At 38.7% G+C, this 18881-nt stretch overlaps 1 protein-coding gene across 12 annotated transcripts in view; it reads left to right on the plus strand.

Annotated features, from left to right (window-relative positions):
* The window catches only part of LOC119077062 (nesprin-1), a 127341-nt gene that overhangs the window by 40097 nt on the left and 68363 nt on the right, over nucleotides 1-18881 (plus strand). For all 12 annotated transcript variants that reach the window (XM_037184196.1, XM_037184198.1, XM_037184202.1 and 9 more), the window contains 11 exons: nucleotides 12-73; nucleotides 4266-4361; nucleotides 4423-4599; nucleotides 5462-5637; nucleotides 6443-6719; nucleotides 6796-7860; nucleotides 7994-9535; nucleotides 9743-11227; nucleotides 11350-16794; nucleotides 16852-17081; nucleotides 17175-18054. In XM_037184196.1, coding sequence (XP_037040091.1) covers nucleotides 12-73; nucleotides 4266-4361; nucleotides 4423-4599; nucleotides 5462-5637; nucleotides 6443-6719; nucleotides 6796-7860; nucleotides 7994-9535; nucleotides 9743-11227; nucleotides 11350-16794; nucleotides 16852-17081; nucleotides 17175-18054 — 11435 coding nt within the window. The remainder of the gene's footprint in view (nucleotides 1-11; nucleotides 74-4265; nucleotides 4362-4422; nucleotides 4600-5461; nucleotides 5638-6442; nucleotides 6720-6795; nucleotides 7861-7993; nucleotides 9536-9742; nucleotides 11228-11349; nucleotides 16795-16851; nucleotides 17082-17174; nucleotides 18055-18881) is intronic.

Here is an 18881-nt window from a genome sequence, read left to right on the forward strand (position 1 = left end):
TTCAATTGCAGAGGAACAAGAACGAGTACAGAAGAAGACATTCGTCAACTGGATCAATTCGTATCTATCCAAGGTAAGCATCTTTCGATGAAATCAAATATGATTTTTTGTGATTATGCGTGGTTGGTTCTATTTTTTGTTTACTTCTTCGTTTGCTAAGCAAAAATGTAAATAAGTTTTTTTTTTGTGCTACAGTGGTCAAAATATAATTTTCAGCCAGTCCAGTCAAATACCGTCCCAATTTTACGATTTTACCATACGAATGCTATCCATACATGATATCTTGAGCATCGTTGTAATGATGAATCGGATTTTAATGAACGGCGTTTATATTTTGGTCATTGTCGACTGTACTAAATTTCCGATTAGATCATTTTTCTTACATAAGAGACTTTTTATAATTTTGCGAACGTTAATTAGTTTCTTCTTCCTAAGCAAAAAATGGAATTTATTCGAAATGTAAAGTGCAAGTGGGTTGATGATGTATTTACTGCATTAATTACTCGTTTTACGAGATTATTATTTGTGCTTTGGCTGTGAGGTCGTGTGATTATATCCTGGTCATTTACTAAAATATTATCAAATAATTCTTGGTATGGTTCAGGGCCATAATTGTAAATGTATAGGGTGTACCGTTTTGACATTCACCGAAAATTAAGTTTCCTAATTTTCCCTAATGCGATTAACGGAAACCACAAGAATATAGTATGGAAAAAGCCAGACTGCTTATGAGTCACCATGCCATCTCTACGGTGTAACACTATATCATATATATATATATATCAGGAAACTAACATGCCCCAAGACATTATTCTATCGAAAGTTTTATTTGCATTCGCGCTTGTATCTTTAACGAATAAATTATATTCCTGGTGCAAGAGAAACTTGATGGTGGGAGATATGTTTATAAAACGAACACAAGAAAATCGATAAAAAAAATTGCCGAGCCTTTTTGCAGAACCAAATGTTATCTTTTCTCTTCATTTTGCAAGGCAACCCACACTCCGAATATAAATGTGTTATGTTCCGGAAATTCAACTCACATTGATTAATGCAATAATGCACTATTGTAAACTTTTTAAGAGATTGAGTTCAAAAGTTTGGTTTGTGATTTACCGATATGCGTTTTGTTGAAATTAGTGCCGGTCGGTATGAACGATGTGCTTCAACAAATTTAAAGCGAGTTTGATAAATGATGAAAACGTAAAAATTTCAGCTGTAACTCAAAAATATCAATCAAATTCAATAATTCGTTTCCAATGCTATTTCACAAAGTGGTTTTTAAGTCACGAAGGTCTCCATAACCGTGGTGCAGCAGTAAAACATTTGTTAAAGCATCACAAAAATACAATATTATGTACAAAAGTTATGCTTTAAGTTGAATGCACTTGAGTACATAATTCATGACCATTAATACTTCCAGTATCGAAGTGAATAACGAGATTTATATTTCCTTAAATTATTCTGAGAGTATTTGCCCACGCAAAAGTATTTACTTTGATAAATCATCGTACGGCTTTGTCGACAGTTATGCAATAAAGTTTTTATGGTAATTGGAATGGTTTTACGAGCTATCTGTTTCTAAATTTAATTAATTTAATTAAGCGACGCATTTGAAAAGTGATGAATTTTGAGTCTCTTCGGATATTGTTGATGGGTGTGTCGGTATTTTGTCATTAGACGTTTTATTCATTTTAACTTTACCCCTGTACTAGTACAATCTTGTTCATGTAGAGGCATAATCAAATTGTATTGTAAAGAGGCTCTGGAACCCTTGTGATCCGCTCTATTTTATGCACATCCAAGAAACCCCTCTAATGTTTAGGTTTGACTATGTATTCAATACTTTGAGGATAATTGATTTTGCAAACGACAGAACACACCAATCCGCTCCAATCAAATTTTGTAAAATACTTAAGGGTTTCGCAACTAAATGTTTAGGGAATCATTGTTCTTAAAATAACGAAATTCTTTCAAGGCGGGTAAGTGGACGTCACAAAATATTTAGTTATTGATGCAACGTTGTTTGGATGTTTATTTACCGCAAATGAATTTTCATACATTTTTAAGCGATTTTCGCTATAATCACTTTTCAAACCGCTTGGAAATTTGAGAATTTTAAGAATTTAATTCGTTTAAATAGGCCCTGCCCTGCCTTACTCGATCAAAAAATTCGTTGTGGTCCCAAAGTTTATTTAAATGGTACTTGAAGGAGAAAACATACATTTAAATATCGGTAGAGCCAACACTTTCATTAAAAGCGTTTGTTGTTGAAGAAGAACTCGATTTATTTTGGTTCCTTTTTAAAATTTACTTTCAAAATGAAATTGAAATTGACGTTAATTTATCCATTTAATTGTGATTTGACCGTTATGAAAATGTCTCTTAATTATGTGAGCATTTTAACCAATAAAAGAACTGAAAATTTTCCTTTTTCATTACATTGAGATTGAAAGTTTTGGATAGATGAAACAAGAAACCCCAACCTTATTTTTCGACTATACCCCTTTATTTCAACTCTTTTTATTTTGTTGACATTAGAAGAATGCGTTTACAACGGAATCAACGAGTAGAGACAATATCACCTGTATATTGTGTGTCAACAGTTCTTTCCTAAAGTAGTGTCCAAATTGCAATAAATAATACTGGCCCAATTTTACATTGATTCTTTCAATTCTGTTTCCACCTGGTGTTTCGAAAAGTAATACAAATTCAGAACGTAAAATCCTTATTTATTTATTCATCTCGTATAATGATAATTAATATATTTCGCTCAAATCTCTCGTGGGTGGGATTGTTCCCAAAACTGAAGCTACATTTCCTTTCTGAATAATGATGCTGTGCTGATTCTTTGAATTAAATACGATGTAGCTTGTTTTTCACCAGTAGCATCAGTAATTTTACTTCCAATACTTTTTATCAAATCCATTCCAAGCTCTCCTATGACCCCTGATGTTTCAGTAGCAATAGGAATAAAAATGAAATGATGGGCCAAATCCAAATAATGACTGGTTTTTTTCCTCTCGGCTTGTTTCGCTACATAACCGACATGATTGGATGATCCATTCAGATACGAAGGCGCAAAAGTGTCCCTGCATGTAAAATCCCACAGCAGTGAACTCCCTCTCGCCCATGGGATTAGAGTCATTCCGTCTGGAAGTTTTCCATCTGGCCGAGAACACCCAGGTGGTTCAAGAATAGCCGGCACTTGACCTGATTTCAATGCACGTTGGAAAATACCGTTTGCATTTGCATGTCGTGAATTCGTGCCTTTAGCCTTAGCAATTCTCAAAATTGAAATTCCGAATAAATAATAAGCACTGGCTTCAAGTAATCATTCGCGCTCAAACAAAGCTATAAGTTCGATTTTAGTGGTAAATGAAGAAATTAAGATTGAAATTACAATTCAGAATTTAGTCTTGTCGCTGGATAAGCAGCTACATGATATAAAATGGGTATAAGGTCGCTGACCATGATTTGCGTATGCGAAAACCTGATCATGATTTGCTTATGTAAATTTACATGTAAAATAAATTATACCGCAAATCACGATTCTCTTGGACTTTGATTTGCGCTATAATTAGTATGACGCTTTAGATACCTCCAAATATCGGTCTCTACTCTATTGAATTTCATATGAAATACCGCAAATGACGGACACCATAACACTGTTTACATAACACAAATCTCGATCCAATTAAAATATGAAACTTAATTAAAGAAATTCTTTAAATATTGATTAATTTTTGATTAATTCCGAAGCCAAATGTTCAATCTTCACAATAAAGTTAGCCATTACTCCTGGTTGTCAAAGGATTTCAAGAAAACGACGTACAAAGTTAAAAATTGTAACAATACCACACATCATGGTCAGCGACCTTAAATATACAGTCATGGTCTTACGTGATATAAATACAAACAAATATGCCAGTCATTTTGAGTTTTTATTTTCTAGTAACTGCAACTTATAGTTGTATATTAGCACCTATCTGTGTGCACCCAATATTAAACGATAAACTTTAAAGTTGATACGTTGATAGTCATGAATGTCCTGGCATTCAAATTGCGGAATAAAGCATTTCGGGAAATTTCAACTTATACCAATTATGTGCATGCAATCAAAATTAATCTTTTATTCGTTCTTAACATTGTTTTTATGAAATAGTTAAGAACCCTCTCAATTAATTTGAAATTATGTAACAGGATTTTTGAACAAAGTTTAACATGCAAAATTTATTTATTTTTTTTTTATTTTATTTTTATAGCGAGTTCCACCGCTACGGATAAACGACTTGATTCTTGATCTACGAGATGGCACTAAACTTTTGGCACTGTTGGAAGTACTGTCTGGCGAAAGACTGGTATGCATTTTTAATACAGGTTTTATGCCAACGTGATACTGAATCAACTCTTTTTTTACAGCCCATGGAGAGGGGCAGAGTTTTGCGCAGACCGCATTTCCTTAGCAATGCAAATACAGCACTACAGTTCCTTGCGAGCAAAAAAATTAAATTGGTTAACATTAATCCGGCTGATTTGGTGGACGGGAGACCACCGGTTGTGCTAGGATTGATATGGACAATCATTTTATATTTCCAAGTAAGTGTTCGAAGGTCAAAACACATTTTGTAGTAGATATTTCAACAAATTCTATCGCTTCTTAGTGTTAATTTAATAAGTCGTTACTCGTTACTGCAACCAAAAATTCAATCGATTTACATAAAAATCTGGCTCAAACGTAGATGAGTGGTCATAAATTTTGATCTACTTGCTTTACACCTTCATAATCGAGAAACAGACGACGAATGATTTATTTTCGTTAATAAAAACCTATTATTTTTTGTGTAATAACATCATACTTCTCTCTCGTCCTAAGACGAGTCAGAGTGAGCAAAGTATGTACATCAGTTTTACTCCACGTTCAATTAAAATATGAAATACCAAATGTTTCAAAATGTTCTTAGTTGTTGCTAGGTGTCACATCCTACTTCTGCCGACAATATTAATTTGAATAGTAAGGAAGAAAGTAGAAATTAGTTTTCGATCGTGTTCTCTGAAAAAAAAAACAACGTTCACCCTTTATGCCGAAGATAAAAACAATTACTTTATAATAACAAATAAGCCCAACGTGTATTACCCCCTATCCCCTAATAAACACTGCGAAATCGAAGATTTGGTTTTTCGTACAAAGTAACGTTTTACAGTAGTGAATTAGCACCAGTTTTCCTAGCTAAATATAATTTAAGGCTCACCAGTAGACTAAAACTTTACAATAAAATTTTGCTTTTGAATTTCTTATTACAAGCTACAAACAAGAAGAACTTTAGTAGAGGAATCGGTAAGTTGTAGCTACTAAAAAAAAAGTTCCAAGTCATGTAGAGCATGTAATCACTTTTTACTAACATTTTATTTCAAGAATTGTTTACAATGAGTAACTTACCATAACTATCTCAATCCATAGATCGAAGAGAACAGTCGAGCCCTTGAATATTTGGGTCATGGAATCGGTGGTTCACATAGCTCACTGGACAGCGTCACAGCATCATCTAGTGCACAAACTAGTGATCTTAAGGCTGAAAAATGGAAACAGGGAGCAAGGAAAACGCTGTTAACATGGGTTACAAATGCTTTGCCTAAGTACGTGATTTTCATTTTAAAAAGAAAACTTGCCGACGAAACGTTCAGGTTCTCAAAGACTTCAAGCCAGATTCTTTGTAAAAATTACGATTTAAACTGTGACTGTTCAAGAGAGACTAAAATAATTAGAAACTTTCTATGGTGCCAATTCGTGAGTAGGGCACACAAAAGCATTACAATTTTATGGATACCCTTACAACCCAACGAATGAGTGACCAAAATATTGAAAATAGCAAATACCACTGACTGTTTGGATGTATGAAATGATTATGTGCATCTTTCGATGCTTTGAGTTCTTCAATTCTGTTCAAAAATAAACTAAAAAACGACCAACAAGTCAATTTTTTCTTTTTCTATTTTTTTTGTTTGTTTTATACGTTTATGAGAAAATCACAAAGGAAGTATCATACAATCCTGCATGTTCACATTTAGCGAATTATAAACGATAATGGAAATTAACTATATATTCGTAATGAACGGTCATGTAAATAATTTTAAGCTTAAACATGTTTATCATCGTACAACCTACAATTTTTTTTTGTTGGTCTTGCACCCATTGACACCACCGATCGGCGTCTGAATGTCTAAATTATATTTCCTGCTTCTGAAAATCGTAGTAACACCGATCAAGAATGTTTCTCGTTACCTTACCAATAGAAGGTGGATTTTGAGCAAAAAGATATCAAACTTTGCACTTAGCACACGAAGTCAAAAAGTTTCAGAACACTTCCCGGATCAAATTTTTCCATTTCTCATAATTTATGGAAGAAGCACTCAATTAATGTGTTTATGGTATTAAAAATAGGGATTCTGGCATTGAAGTACGAGATTTTGGCGCCAGCTGGAGAGATGGTGTTGCTTTCTTAGCACTTATCGATGCCATTAAGGCAAATTTAATAAACTTAGCAGAAATGAAAAAAGCATCCAATAAACAACGATTGGAAGTTGCTTTCGATGTGGCCGAATCGAAATTGGGTATTGCACGACTCTTAGATGCCGAAGATGTGGACGTTGATAAACCGGACGAGAAAAGTATTATGACTTATGTCGCACAGTTTTTGCATAAATATCCTGAACCCAAGGTAAACAGCGAAACGATGGTGTTTTGTTTTAGTGACAAGGTCGAATCAATGTTTTTTGTTTTTGTGATGCTTACAGGGTAGTGGACGCGATGGGGTTTCAACGTTGCAGGAGGAATATAACGAATTTACCCAATGGCTGCACACAAAGACAACAACTTACGAAAATATGATACGAACAAATTCATTTCCGAGAGACTTTACTCAATACCAAGCGGCCAAAGCGGAAGTTGATGGTCGCCTTAGTATGTACAATAAATTGAAGAATATCGTTGAATCAAAGAGCAGTATGATTACAATCACTCCTGGTGTATGGGAGGAGATCAGTGAACTGTGGAATAAATTACAAATTCAATTGCTTTATTGGCTGTGGATGTTAGACTCAGGATTACCTGGAGACTTTAATGTAGTGGGAAAATGGCTTGCCGAAGCAGAGAAATTGCTGTACAATGATGAGATTCCAACGGAGATGAATGAAGAAACTGCATCTATAATTAGTCAAAAATTGGAGGAACATAAGAAATTCTTTGCCGACTATGAACAGATCGCAGAAATGTTTGAGAGAGCCAAACAGTCACAATACGTAAGTCAAATTCCATTAGATCATTTGAGAAGTATGGAACGTAGACTGTACGATGTCGGACCAAAGGCCACTCAGCGGCGCATTCGCTTGAAATTCTTAGAGCACAAATGCTGCCTGATTGCATTTTTGAACTTGGTTGAAAACAAGTTGCGGACATGGTCGGTTAAGTATGGACGTGAAGACCAGGCGCAACAAATGTTGGACCAGTACAAGAATTTTGTTTCAAGAAACAAAATTTTCCAAGAATTTGGAAAAGCCTTCATGGATATGCAACAAGTCGTCGAAGAATACAAGAGAGACGGAAATATTACCAGGAAAGACTATGCTGACATTGACAGATTCATGAGAGAAACGGAAGAAAGATGGAAATCCGTTTCGATGGAGCTGCGATGCTGCCAAAGTATGCTGGAAGAAGTCGTTACGAATTGGAAACGTTGGAATGCCACCTCTGACGAATTCGAAGGTTGGTTGTGTCGGGCCGAAGAGAAAATTCAAGGCAGTGAAGACGATCGTTTGGAGTTCTTCCAGGACATTAGCGTTTGGAAAGACAAACATCAGCAGGTAAGTTCGATGTTTTCTTTTATGTCCATAAATCTGGCATGATTATAAAATGCCATCGAATAACCAGCCTAGACTAGACAGAAATTAATCGGCGACCGTATTAATTGGTTCCGTTTTCTCTTCAATTTTACAGTTGGGTGACTCAGCTAATTTCTTGATTGCTACATGCACCGATCCGATTGCTAACGAACTCAGATCGATTTTCATGAATTTATCGTCAAGATTCGACCATTTATTCTCGAATGCCAAACAATATATGCACGCGGGCGACATACTCCGAAATCGTCAGGATTATCGATCCGGTGCCCAAAGAATTGCCAATTGGATTCAAAACGCCGAAAATGTTCTCGCTCGCCAACCGATCGGGTCTTCCGAACAGATTAAGTCGTACGGTGACGAGCTTCAGAAACTGTCGACAGAAATCGAGGAAATCGATGAATTATTCAAGAGCACCAGTCGTGTCGTACAGACTTTAATTCAGGATTTGTCTCGCGATGATGTTGATAAAATGATGAACACACTAAAGAGTCAGAAGGAAGCGTTAGTACGCATCAGAGCACAAATACCGATTAAACTGCATCTCTTCCATCAATTGATGATCCAACAAGAGTCATTGGAACAGGGTCAAAAAGAGATTCATCAGTGGCTTGACGAAGGAGAGCTCCTACTGCAAACACTATCCCTGACAGGTGGGCGCGACGAAGTGAATGAACAGTTGAACAAACATCGCAACTACTTTTCACGTACACTCTATTACAAATCGATGTTGGAAAGCAAAAATAAAGTGTTCCAGAGTCTGATTAAATCGGTGGCCTTTGACAAGACCATCGATACTAGCGAACAAATCGAAAGAATGAAACAGTTGAATGAACGTTTTGCGTACGTGGTTCAAAACTCTCAACAATGGGAAAATCGTTTACAAGAAGCTGGACGCTGTTGGCACAATTTCAAAGAAAGTGAACGCGTTGTTTCGGAGTGGCTGAACCAGGCGGATATTTTGTTGTCGGAACGACACATTGATTCCAAGCAGGCAATTGATACACAGAAATTGTTCTTTGAAAATGTCAATGAACGATGGATGAACGATCTGGTGCAAACCGCTCAAGATTTAATTAAAAGTCTGCCAGCTAACGAACATCAAAATATAATCGAAATTGTCGAGAAATTGCAAGGAAAATGGAAGGAAGTATTGGGCACCGCACCGCTTCATCTAATGCGATTGGAATTCCGATTAGACGAGTCCACTTTCAATCATTATATGAAGGACATTGAAAAGGAGATTCACTTAGAGCAACAGGCGCTCAACAAAAACGAAGACATTGACTCAATAATGCGACGCAATCAAGATTATTTCAAGAATAAAGGTACCGTAGTACAAGTGGAAAGGTGCCTATCGAACATGGAACGGCTAAGCAAAACTTACGCCCAATACGATCAGAAGGACAAGGCTCTGACGAATGGTTTCAAAAATGCTGAACAACAATGGGAGAAAGTGGCTCAGAGTATCGAAGATATGAGAAAAACTCTACAACAAATCCCAGCCCAATGGGATTATTATCGTGAGAAATTTACTGAAATGGTAGCATGGATGGACACCGTCGATGATACGTTGAAAAACATTATTAACGAAGTCAATTCAATGGAAGAGTTTGAACGCGAACGAGTTGTATTTCAGGTGAGTTTTTCGTTAATGTTTTCTTTACCGAAATCCTTTAGAGTAAACATGCCCTGTTCTTCTATCTACTGCAGCTTAAAGGACTTGCGGTAATTTGAATTTTAAATTCTTCACTCACCGTCCACCCATTTTTCAAGCAGCACACTTAGCACCATTTTCATGACTGTCGCATTGCTAACATGAATTTTTGTTTTATTTGTCCAACAGAATATTTGCCGTGAAGCAGACTCTAAACGGGAAGAGATGAAGTGGTTGGTCAAGACACTCGACTCACTTCTGCCGTACGCGACCGATCAAGAGGCAACTATGGAACAACGTAGCCTTGAAGCGCTGATTGCCCGTTATAAAAATCTTATTCCAACAATCGAGGTGACGATGGTAAAGACGGAAGTCTTCTCGAAATGCTACACATATCGCCGCGAAGTGCACGAAGTTGTGTGCCTATTGAATAAAGTCAAAGAGCAAACAGTCAATGCACCAGCACCAGACAGCTTAGAACGTGTGAACAAAATGATTCAAGAACAACAGTTCGCAATCAGCCAGTTGGATCATCAACGAACGCACATAATGTCAATGTTACAACGTGGACGCGATTTGAGCAAGGATGCTCATGCGCCGTCATTTGTGACAGCAGAAGTCAAGACTCTGGAGAGTGGTTGGAATGGAGTCTATAACGAAACAGTTGACAAATTGAGAGCGTTGAAAGGAACTCAATCGGTTTGGAATGAGTTCCACGAACAGAAAATGGATATCATGAATCTGTTGGGAACAGCTGAAGGTGAACTACGATCCATTACGCCACTACAAACCGATCCGAAAAATGTGAGCTCAGATTTGAAGAATAAACGCGAATTGAATCAAACGTTGCAACAAGCTTCGCGTCAAATGATTCAGAGGCTACACGAACTATGTGATGAACTAACACCATTGGCTGATCCTACGAAACGACCAGTGTTAGAGAAAGAAGTGACCGAACTTGAAAAGCAATTCTTCAACACCATGGAACATGTGAAAGATCGTGTTGGATACTTGGAAGATTACAGTGCTAAATGGAATAGTTACAAGGCCAGATTAGCCGACCTGCAGGCCTGGGCTGCCAAAACAGCACCACAATTAATTGAAGCCATACAATCGCTCGAACTATCACCAGAAGAACGTGTGGCTAAAGCGAATGTACTACAGAAGACTCTAACTGAGAAAATGAAAGCTCTTGATATGCTAGCTAGCGATGCCAGTGAATTAGCACCGAAAGAAGGCAATTTCCTGGAAGCGAAACGATTGAAGGGCGAAGTTTTTAAATTGCAAGAAACATTAAGCGCTCTGAACCGTAACGTTGATCATCAAGCCACGGCTGTCAAAGAAGATTTGGTCAATTGGCAGAAATATCAAACAGGCATCCAAGAAATCAAGCCCTGGATCGAACATTCTGAATCGAAAATTAATCTCGCCGTATCCAAGCCCGTCACGTTGCAAGAAGCCGTACAGCTGCAGCATCAGGCGAAACAATTTGAAAAACAATGCGAACAACAATTGGATAAACTGCATGGCGTCGCTTCCATCAGCAATCAAATGCTGTGCAAAACAAATGCGGCTGATGAACTGGATGCTGTTTCGTCGCGATGGTCGTCGGTCCAAGAAAATGCGAAACAAGTCACCAATAAATTCGAAAAATTGGTTGCCGGTTGGCAAGGCGTAAGTGAAACATTTTCAATTTTGCATTTTAAGTTTCAACGTTTGTCGTTTCCAGCTTAACTTGATCACATTTTTGTAGTGTAACTAGTCAGTAATTTTCTCTTTCTTTATTCGTGTTACAGTTGGACGCTGATGCCAGTAAGCTAGAACAGTGGATCAACGACAATGAGAAGGCCATCTCGAAGCGACCCGATTTGACGAATACACCATACGTGGATAAGTTGGAGAAGGAACTAGTTAAGTTGAAATTGTTCAACAACGAAATCTCAGAACAACAAGCCAAATTAGTGACATTAACTCAGACATCCGATCAGATTGGTCTGGGATTAGCACCGGAAGGAGCTGCTGCTTTAAAAGAACGAATTAATTCGATGAAAGGAAAAATTTCAAAACTTTCCGAATCCGTACGCGGAAAAATCAACTCCATATCCGATGCCATTATGGCTCGACAGGACTTCAACGCTAAAATGGCCAACTTTAGTAATTGGATGGATCAATTGCGAGGACATGTTGTTCAGGTTGAAGAAATAAATATGGAAAGAGTAGAGCCGAGTTTACAAACGGTGCACGCACTGCTTCAAGAACATTCAGAAAAGAAGCCAGTTTTCAATGCGATCCGAAACGAGGTGAAGGACCTAACACAGCGTGCTACACCGGAAGAAAGTCTTATTATAAATGACTCTTATGCGGCCTTAGTCAGCAACTATGATGACATTGAAAATGATCTACAGAGAAAGAAAGGATCGTTGGAAAAGTGGTCCGAACTGATCGGATGGAAGAACGACACGGATGGACACATAAATCACATTAAGCATCAATTGGAAAAGGCAGACAAAATTGAGCCTCAAAATTTGGCGAAAATTGTAGCCGAAATTGATGAGGTAACCAAAAGTGTTTCCCATTGGAGAAATCAGGCCGTGCAGATTGACGACAATCCAGTCATACATCTACGAGATATGGTCTCCAGAAAACCACTAAGTGCCGTTCAAATTGTCAACGACTTGGGCAATAAATTGGATGCGCTTAAGCTGAAGTCTCAAGGACAGATGGATGTCATCCACAAAATGGAACAGCGTAAATCCCGATTCAATAATTTGGAAAATCAATTGGTCACGCACCTAGCGCAAAACAAACAAAAATTGGCGGACATCTTACGCAACACACCAAACTTCGCTAATATTGACCAGATCAACTCGGACTTGGTGGCATTGAATGAAATTATGCAAAAGCAAGCTGCACTTCGAGACAAAATTCACGATGAAGGTGTACAGCTAATGAAGGACGACATTTCTTCCATGCCCGCCATTCAAGAGTCCATTCTAGTTTTGGATAAGAACTGGGATGGCCTTCAGCAGGAGATTGTCGACCGCATTCAAAAGTACACAATCATAAGCCAAGGACTGAAGGAGTACGCTGATGCAAAGGATCGTTTCGGAAAGGAATTACAAAAAGCTTCGAACATCTATCAGTCGGTTCCATCAGCACCGTCCGGCGAGCAACAGTTACTGCAAACAGCAGATAAATCGAAAAAGGCCTTGGAACAGATAAAGAAGGCGAAAGTAACACTCGACGAACTGGAACGTAGGGGTCACGCATTGGTGAAACTTTTCGACGCAATCGAAAATGTCATTCCCAATGATGAAATAGTCAAGGAAATGGATACTTCACACAAAGACTGGCAACAGTTGTATGACAAAATATCGAAGAACGCTCACACCTACGAAACGGAGGCAGTAATTTGGAATCAAATCGAAGAAAATAAAAACGAATTGATTCCTTGGTTGTCCGAAACCAACCAGTCACTGGTTGATGCTGCAGAGAATACACTAGAGATCGAATTTGGACCGATCCGGCTCAACAAGTACACAACGGAATTGCCGTCTTACATTGGAATTCGTGACGATATCATCGAAAAAATAACCGAATTGACGCGAATGAACAACGGTGTACCGATTCCGCAATTGGAGCAGCTGAAAAAGGAATTGATTCAACAGTTTGTCGATGTGAACACAAACGCTCAACGTTTACAGGCTGTTGCTAGTACGTTTGATGAGCAAGAAAAAGATCTGCGTAAAGCAATCAAATCTTCGGGTGAAGTTGTTACAAAATTACGTGAGGCATTAATCAAATGTGACGATATGTCCGGCGACAATACGAAAATCATGCAAAGATTACTGGATTGCAAGGCTCTTAAAGACCAACTATTGGACCAGGGTTCCGATATTGACAATCTACACGTCCGCGTTGATGAAATGAAGAGCAATTATCCAACGTTTGCCGAGTCAATTGTTCCAAAAGAGCTAAGCAACATTCAGAAACGATTCGATGGAGTCATCCTGCACGCTAATAAGATCGAAGGAGCGTTGCTGCAATTCCTCAAGAAATTCCATAACGATAAAGTCGGAATGTTACAACGAATGATTACCACACAAAAGGATAAAATTGCATGGTGTGCACCAGAATCAACTAGTGACAAATACAATTTGGAAGTGAAAAAATCTTCCCTGAACGATGTCCAAAAGGGTATTACCGAATGCGATGGACGTTTAGCAGAAGTGCAAAAGTCGTTGGACATGTTGAACACTGTAGAAGCGCCAGACGCTGCACTAAAACGCAATTTGGACAAAATATCGAAAGATTTGGCTACTTTGAGAGACCAGTACGAAACTACCAAACATGTGCTGGATTTGAATGTCGATTTGTGGACTCAATACGAGCAATTGACGGAAAATGTAACGTCATGGTTGAAGGACATTGAATCCAAAGTCAAGACCGAAGCCAACTCCCAGATCGAGGTAAATAATGTTGACTCGAAAGTGGCTGATCTGGAAAACTATGCCGCTCAGATTAAGGCATACAAACCGACAATCGATGAATTGGACGGTATAGCCAAAGCTTTGATGGCAACAAACTCAGAAGCTCGTGTCGGACAATTCGTCTCACATCTGACAGCTAGATACCAGGCTGTAACCAGAAATGTTGCCAATCAATTAGATCGTGTACGCGATATGAAGAATACTCACGACATTTACGTTAAAAGTGCCGAAGAATGCAAGGATTGGATTCAAGATGCCCGAATGGAATTCAATGAATTGGCTCGTATGGGTTCGCCAGGATCAGGTCCCACGTCCGAACAACTTGACTTGGTAAAACAATTCGTCAAGGACCTGGAAAATGGACAGATATTATTGAACAATGCTGTCGATTCGGGCGAATATTTGTACTCTGGCATCACGCCAGAGAACCGGGAAAAAATTCGAAACGAAATCCGCAAATTAAGGGAAGACTTCGATAATGTTCATGACGAAGCCAATTCATTGTTGTCTCAAGTAGAATCTGTTTTGCTGCAAAAGACTTCGATCGAAGAAAGCTACTCACAAGTGAAACAATGGCTCACCGAATCGAAGGCCAAATTCAGTCCAACTGAGCTGTATCCGACGTTGGCTGAAAAGAAAGCGGCCCTGCAGAAATTCAAATCACAACTTCAAGATAACAATTTGCATAAGAGTGCGTTGAAACAATTGCAGAACAAAGCATCCTCATTGTCCGATGAAGAAGCCGAACAGCGGGTTGCCCAATCCATAAATGAGTATGATACACTTAGCAAGAATCTAAATGAACGAATTGCAATTCTGGAAAATCAAGTGGCTAATCACGAGGCATACGATCAAATCCTTGAAAAGTCGCACGATTGGCTGACTGCGCTGAAGGCCGAAGCAACTGATATTCTGAACGAAGGTACATTTGAAAAGGATGGAGCTGAAGAGAAGTTGATTGTCGTTGAGAATATGATCATGCAACGACCAGAAGGAGAAAAGATTTTCACAGCTTGTCACAAACAGCTCCAAACTGTGCTACAACAAACCCATCCAAAGGGTCATCCAGCGTTAATAAATGTCTACGAGAGTCAGAAGCATTCGTGGGATGAGTTCATTAACTTGTGTGAGGCGTCAATGTCAAAGCTGAAACAGTTATGCACTAAGTGGGACGAATTTGAGAACATAATCGAGAGATTAGATGCTTGGCTGAAGCAAACCGAAAATGTTGTCCGTGATCAGAGTTTGAAGAGCACTGCTGAGAAGAAGGAAGAACATTTGAAAAAGTTGATTAAAGTTAACGCGGAAATTGCAGCCAAAGCAGCCGAAATATCGAACATCGTTGAACAAGGACACGAAATCGAAGGCGAGACTGATTTGAATCTGCGAGTGTCACGTTTGAATACTCGCTATCAAACGCTGAAGAATATTTGCAAAGAAAGCATTGGCAGATACGAAATCTACACGAAGGATCACAAAACATTCAACAACGACTATGAAGTGTTCAAAAATGAGCTACTTGAATCTATCAAAGATCTAGAGAACAACGGCGAAGTTATTGGTGACTATGCCATTCTGCAAGATCGTCAAAACAAAATTCGTTCAATGTCGGAAAAACGTATTAACGACAGCACCATGTTCGAAGCTTTGATAGACCGTGGCGAAAAGCTCTACACTCACACCAGCCCCGATGGCAGGGAGATCATACGTCAACAGTTACGCCTACTTCGCACATCTTGGGATAATTTCACCGACGACCTAAATTCGTCGACTCAAAAACTGGATCAGTGTCTGCTACAGTTCGGTGAATTCACTGCTGCTCAAGAACAATTGACCAAATGGTTGAAAGATGTCGAAAAGTCAATGGAAATTCACACGGAATTGAAAGCAACGTTACAAGAAAAACGTGCCCAGCTACAGAACCACAAACTGATGCACCAAGAAATCATATCGCATAATGCGTTGGTGGAGTCTGTTTGTGACAAAGCTCAACACTTAGTCGATCAAACGAAAGACTCGTCGCTGAACATTTACATCCAATCAATTCGTCAATTATTCGGTAACATTGTGTCAAAATCACAGGATTTGCTAGAGAATTTGGAAGGATGTGCTCAGGCGCATCACGACTTCAATGTAGACATAGCAAATCTGAAGAGCTGGTTGAATAGTGAAATGGAAAAATTGTTGGAATGTGACGATACAACAGGAGAGAAGAGTGACATCAACAGAAAGTTGAACAGCTTAGATTTGCTGAAAAACAATAAAGCAGCTGGGGACAAGATGTTGAACGAACTGCTAGAGAAATATCAAATTGTCAAGAAGAGCACGTCACCTAAGGGTGTAGAGATTCTCAACAAGGAATTGGATGACCTAACGAAGTCTTATGCAAATCATTACAACGACATAAATGCTACAGACGACAGGCTTCGCACGACGCTGCAACAATGGAAAGACTTCGAAAAGAATTTGGACGATCTAACGAAATGGTGTCGCAATTCGGAAGCGATTTTCAGAGATCAACAACTTCAATCAACTCTCAGTCAAAAGGCCAAACAATTAGGTGTCTTCAAAGAACAACGAGAGAACATTCTGCAAAAACAGAAACTAATTGATGAGTTCATGGATGAAGCTAGCAGTCTACTGAATAACAGCGAAGCCGATCGATTAAAAACCCTGATTTCACAGCTGACAAACCGCTACCAGTTATTGCAAGTTCTTAGTAAGGAGGTCGTAAATCGATGGGCAACAATGGTAAGTTTGATCAGTTAGTTTTGTTGTGTTGCCCTCTATAATCAAACCACTCATTAGGCTGAGGATCACCAGCGCTACGAAGACAAATTGAAAGAGGTCACCACGTGGATGGAGCCAGTAGAAAAGAAACTTGACCTAGCTATGAAAGAGGAGCCAGGAGCTGGAACAGCTACCAATTTGCTACAATTCTTACTCAACGAACGTGACCAAGCTGAGGGATTACTGTCCAATCTAACAAGTCTGGGAGAAAAGGCTCTTCCGGAAACATCCACTCAAGGCAGAGAAAGGTAAGTGCAGAAACCACACTTCGGAAGAAAGCTGCAAGGTCAGCAGTTGCCCTTTTCATTTTCAATTTTCAATTTACATTTTTTTCTTTACAGACTCCGAGCTGAGATGAGAAATGTTCGCGATAAATGGGATAAACTGGACGAAGGAATACGCAACTTACAGAAACGTCAAGAAGCCCAAACCCTTCAATGGTCTAGCTACCAAGATATGTTACAGCAAACCCTGTCTTGGCTGGATACAATGGAACACTGTCTCCAACAGGAGAATCCGAATACATGGACATCACCACAAGAAATCCGATCGAAGCTTTTCAAATTCAAGGCGTCGTTGCAAGAAATTTCTTCTCACAAACGCATCATCGAGGCTGTGAGTGACAAAGCAACAGCTTTGATACAAAGTAATGCTATTTCGAATCCGGACGAGGTGCAAGCTACAGTTGCTGATATAAATGAACGTTACGATAAGCTGGTAGCTAATTGCTCGAAAATTATATCGCAATTGGATGAAGCGATTGAAGTGTTCCAACAATTTAGTGACTTGCAAAAATCGCAACAAGACCACCAGAAGAACCTCTGGGACCGTTTAACTGGTTACTCTGATTATTCAGGCAGTAAACCAGCGCTCCAAACTCGACTGGCTAAAGTGAACGAAATCCAATATTCGCTACCGGAGAGCACACTAAAGTTGCAAACTCTGGCCAATCACATCGAACAAAAGACATCGGGAATTCCAGCTCGCTGTAAAGAGGCTATGACCCGTGATCTGACCAACTTGAATGTTGATTTTGAACGCTTTACCTCAGCATTGAGTGATGTTAAAAGTGCTCTGGAAAATCGATTGCAACAGTGGAACGATTACGAGCACAATTTGGACCGACTTATCACATGGCTGGGTGACGCTGAAAGTAGTTTGAAGAACTATTCACCGCGTTCGACCTTGGAAGAAAAACAGGACCAGTTCAACAAATTTCAGGTATGTTTTATGATGCATTTCAATGAAATTGTTTTTAAAATAACTCCTGTACTCGGGACACCATTGTAACAATTAGGATCTCTTGAATGGTATTAACTTTCGTACGATTGAAATCGCTGAATTCACAAGAGAATCAGATTTTCTTGAACAAGTAAGGAAGTGCAATTGGAATTATTACGTAGCTTCGATCACGCTGACATTTCGCACTTTATTTTGATTCCGTAAAATTTAATTATTGCACAATTCTATCACAGAATCAGATTCAAGTAGTACAAATGCATCAGATTTTTACCACTGTCACGGTCAAAGGAGTTGTATGCTTGCCGGGTAGCAGTCTATATAACTATTGATCACGGTCCTACTGAGCAAAAATAAAGACTAAACTCAATGCCCTCAAAAAGTGACTATTGTTCTAACTAAGTAGATGGACTCTTGGGGATCTAGAAACAACGCTTAAGTCGGCCCATACGCTACCACACACGATCATGAAATTTCACACGTCTCTGTGAAACATTTTTGAACTAAGCGAACTGAAGTAAACCTGAATGTTATCTTGACGTAAAACGTCACAGCTTTCCAATGATGCCCCACATGATACATTCGAAAAATAGATTTTCGGACGTGCAAATAGTCTTGAATTAATCGGGCGGCTACATTTGTTTTACTTTTCTAAAGTATAGTCAGATGCAGTGAAATTTGACCATGAATTTGCTTCAGATGTTTTTCAGTTGATCCACACACACAATCAAAACTATATTTATACTTGTTTATACGCACGCGCGTGGTAGTAGTGAAACCGCATAAAGACTTGTATAAAGTTTTGATTG

This window comes from Bradysia coprophila, unplaced genomic scaffold (assembly GCF_014529535.1).
Source record: "Bradysia coprophila strain Holo2 unplaced genomic scaffold, BU_Bcop_v1 contig_232, whole genome shotgun sequence".
NCBI lineage: Eukaryota > Metazoa > Arthropoda > Insecta > Diptera > Sciaridae > Bradysia > Bradysia coprophila.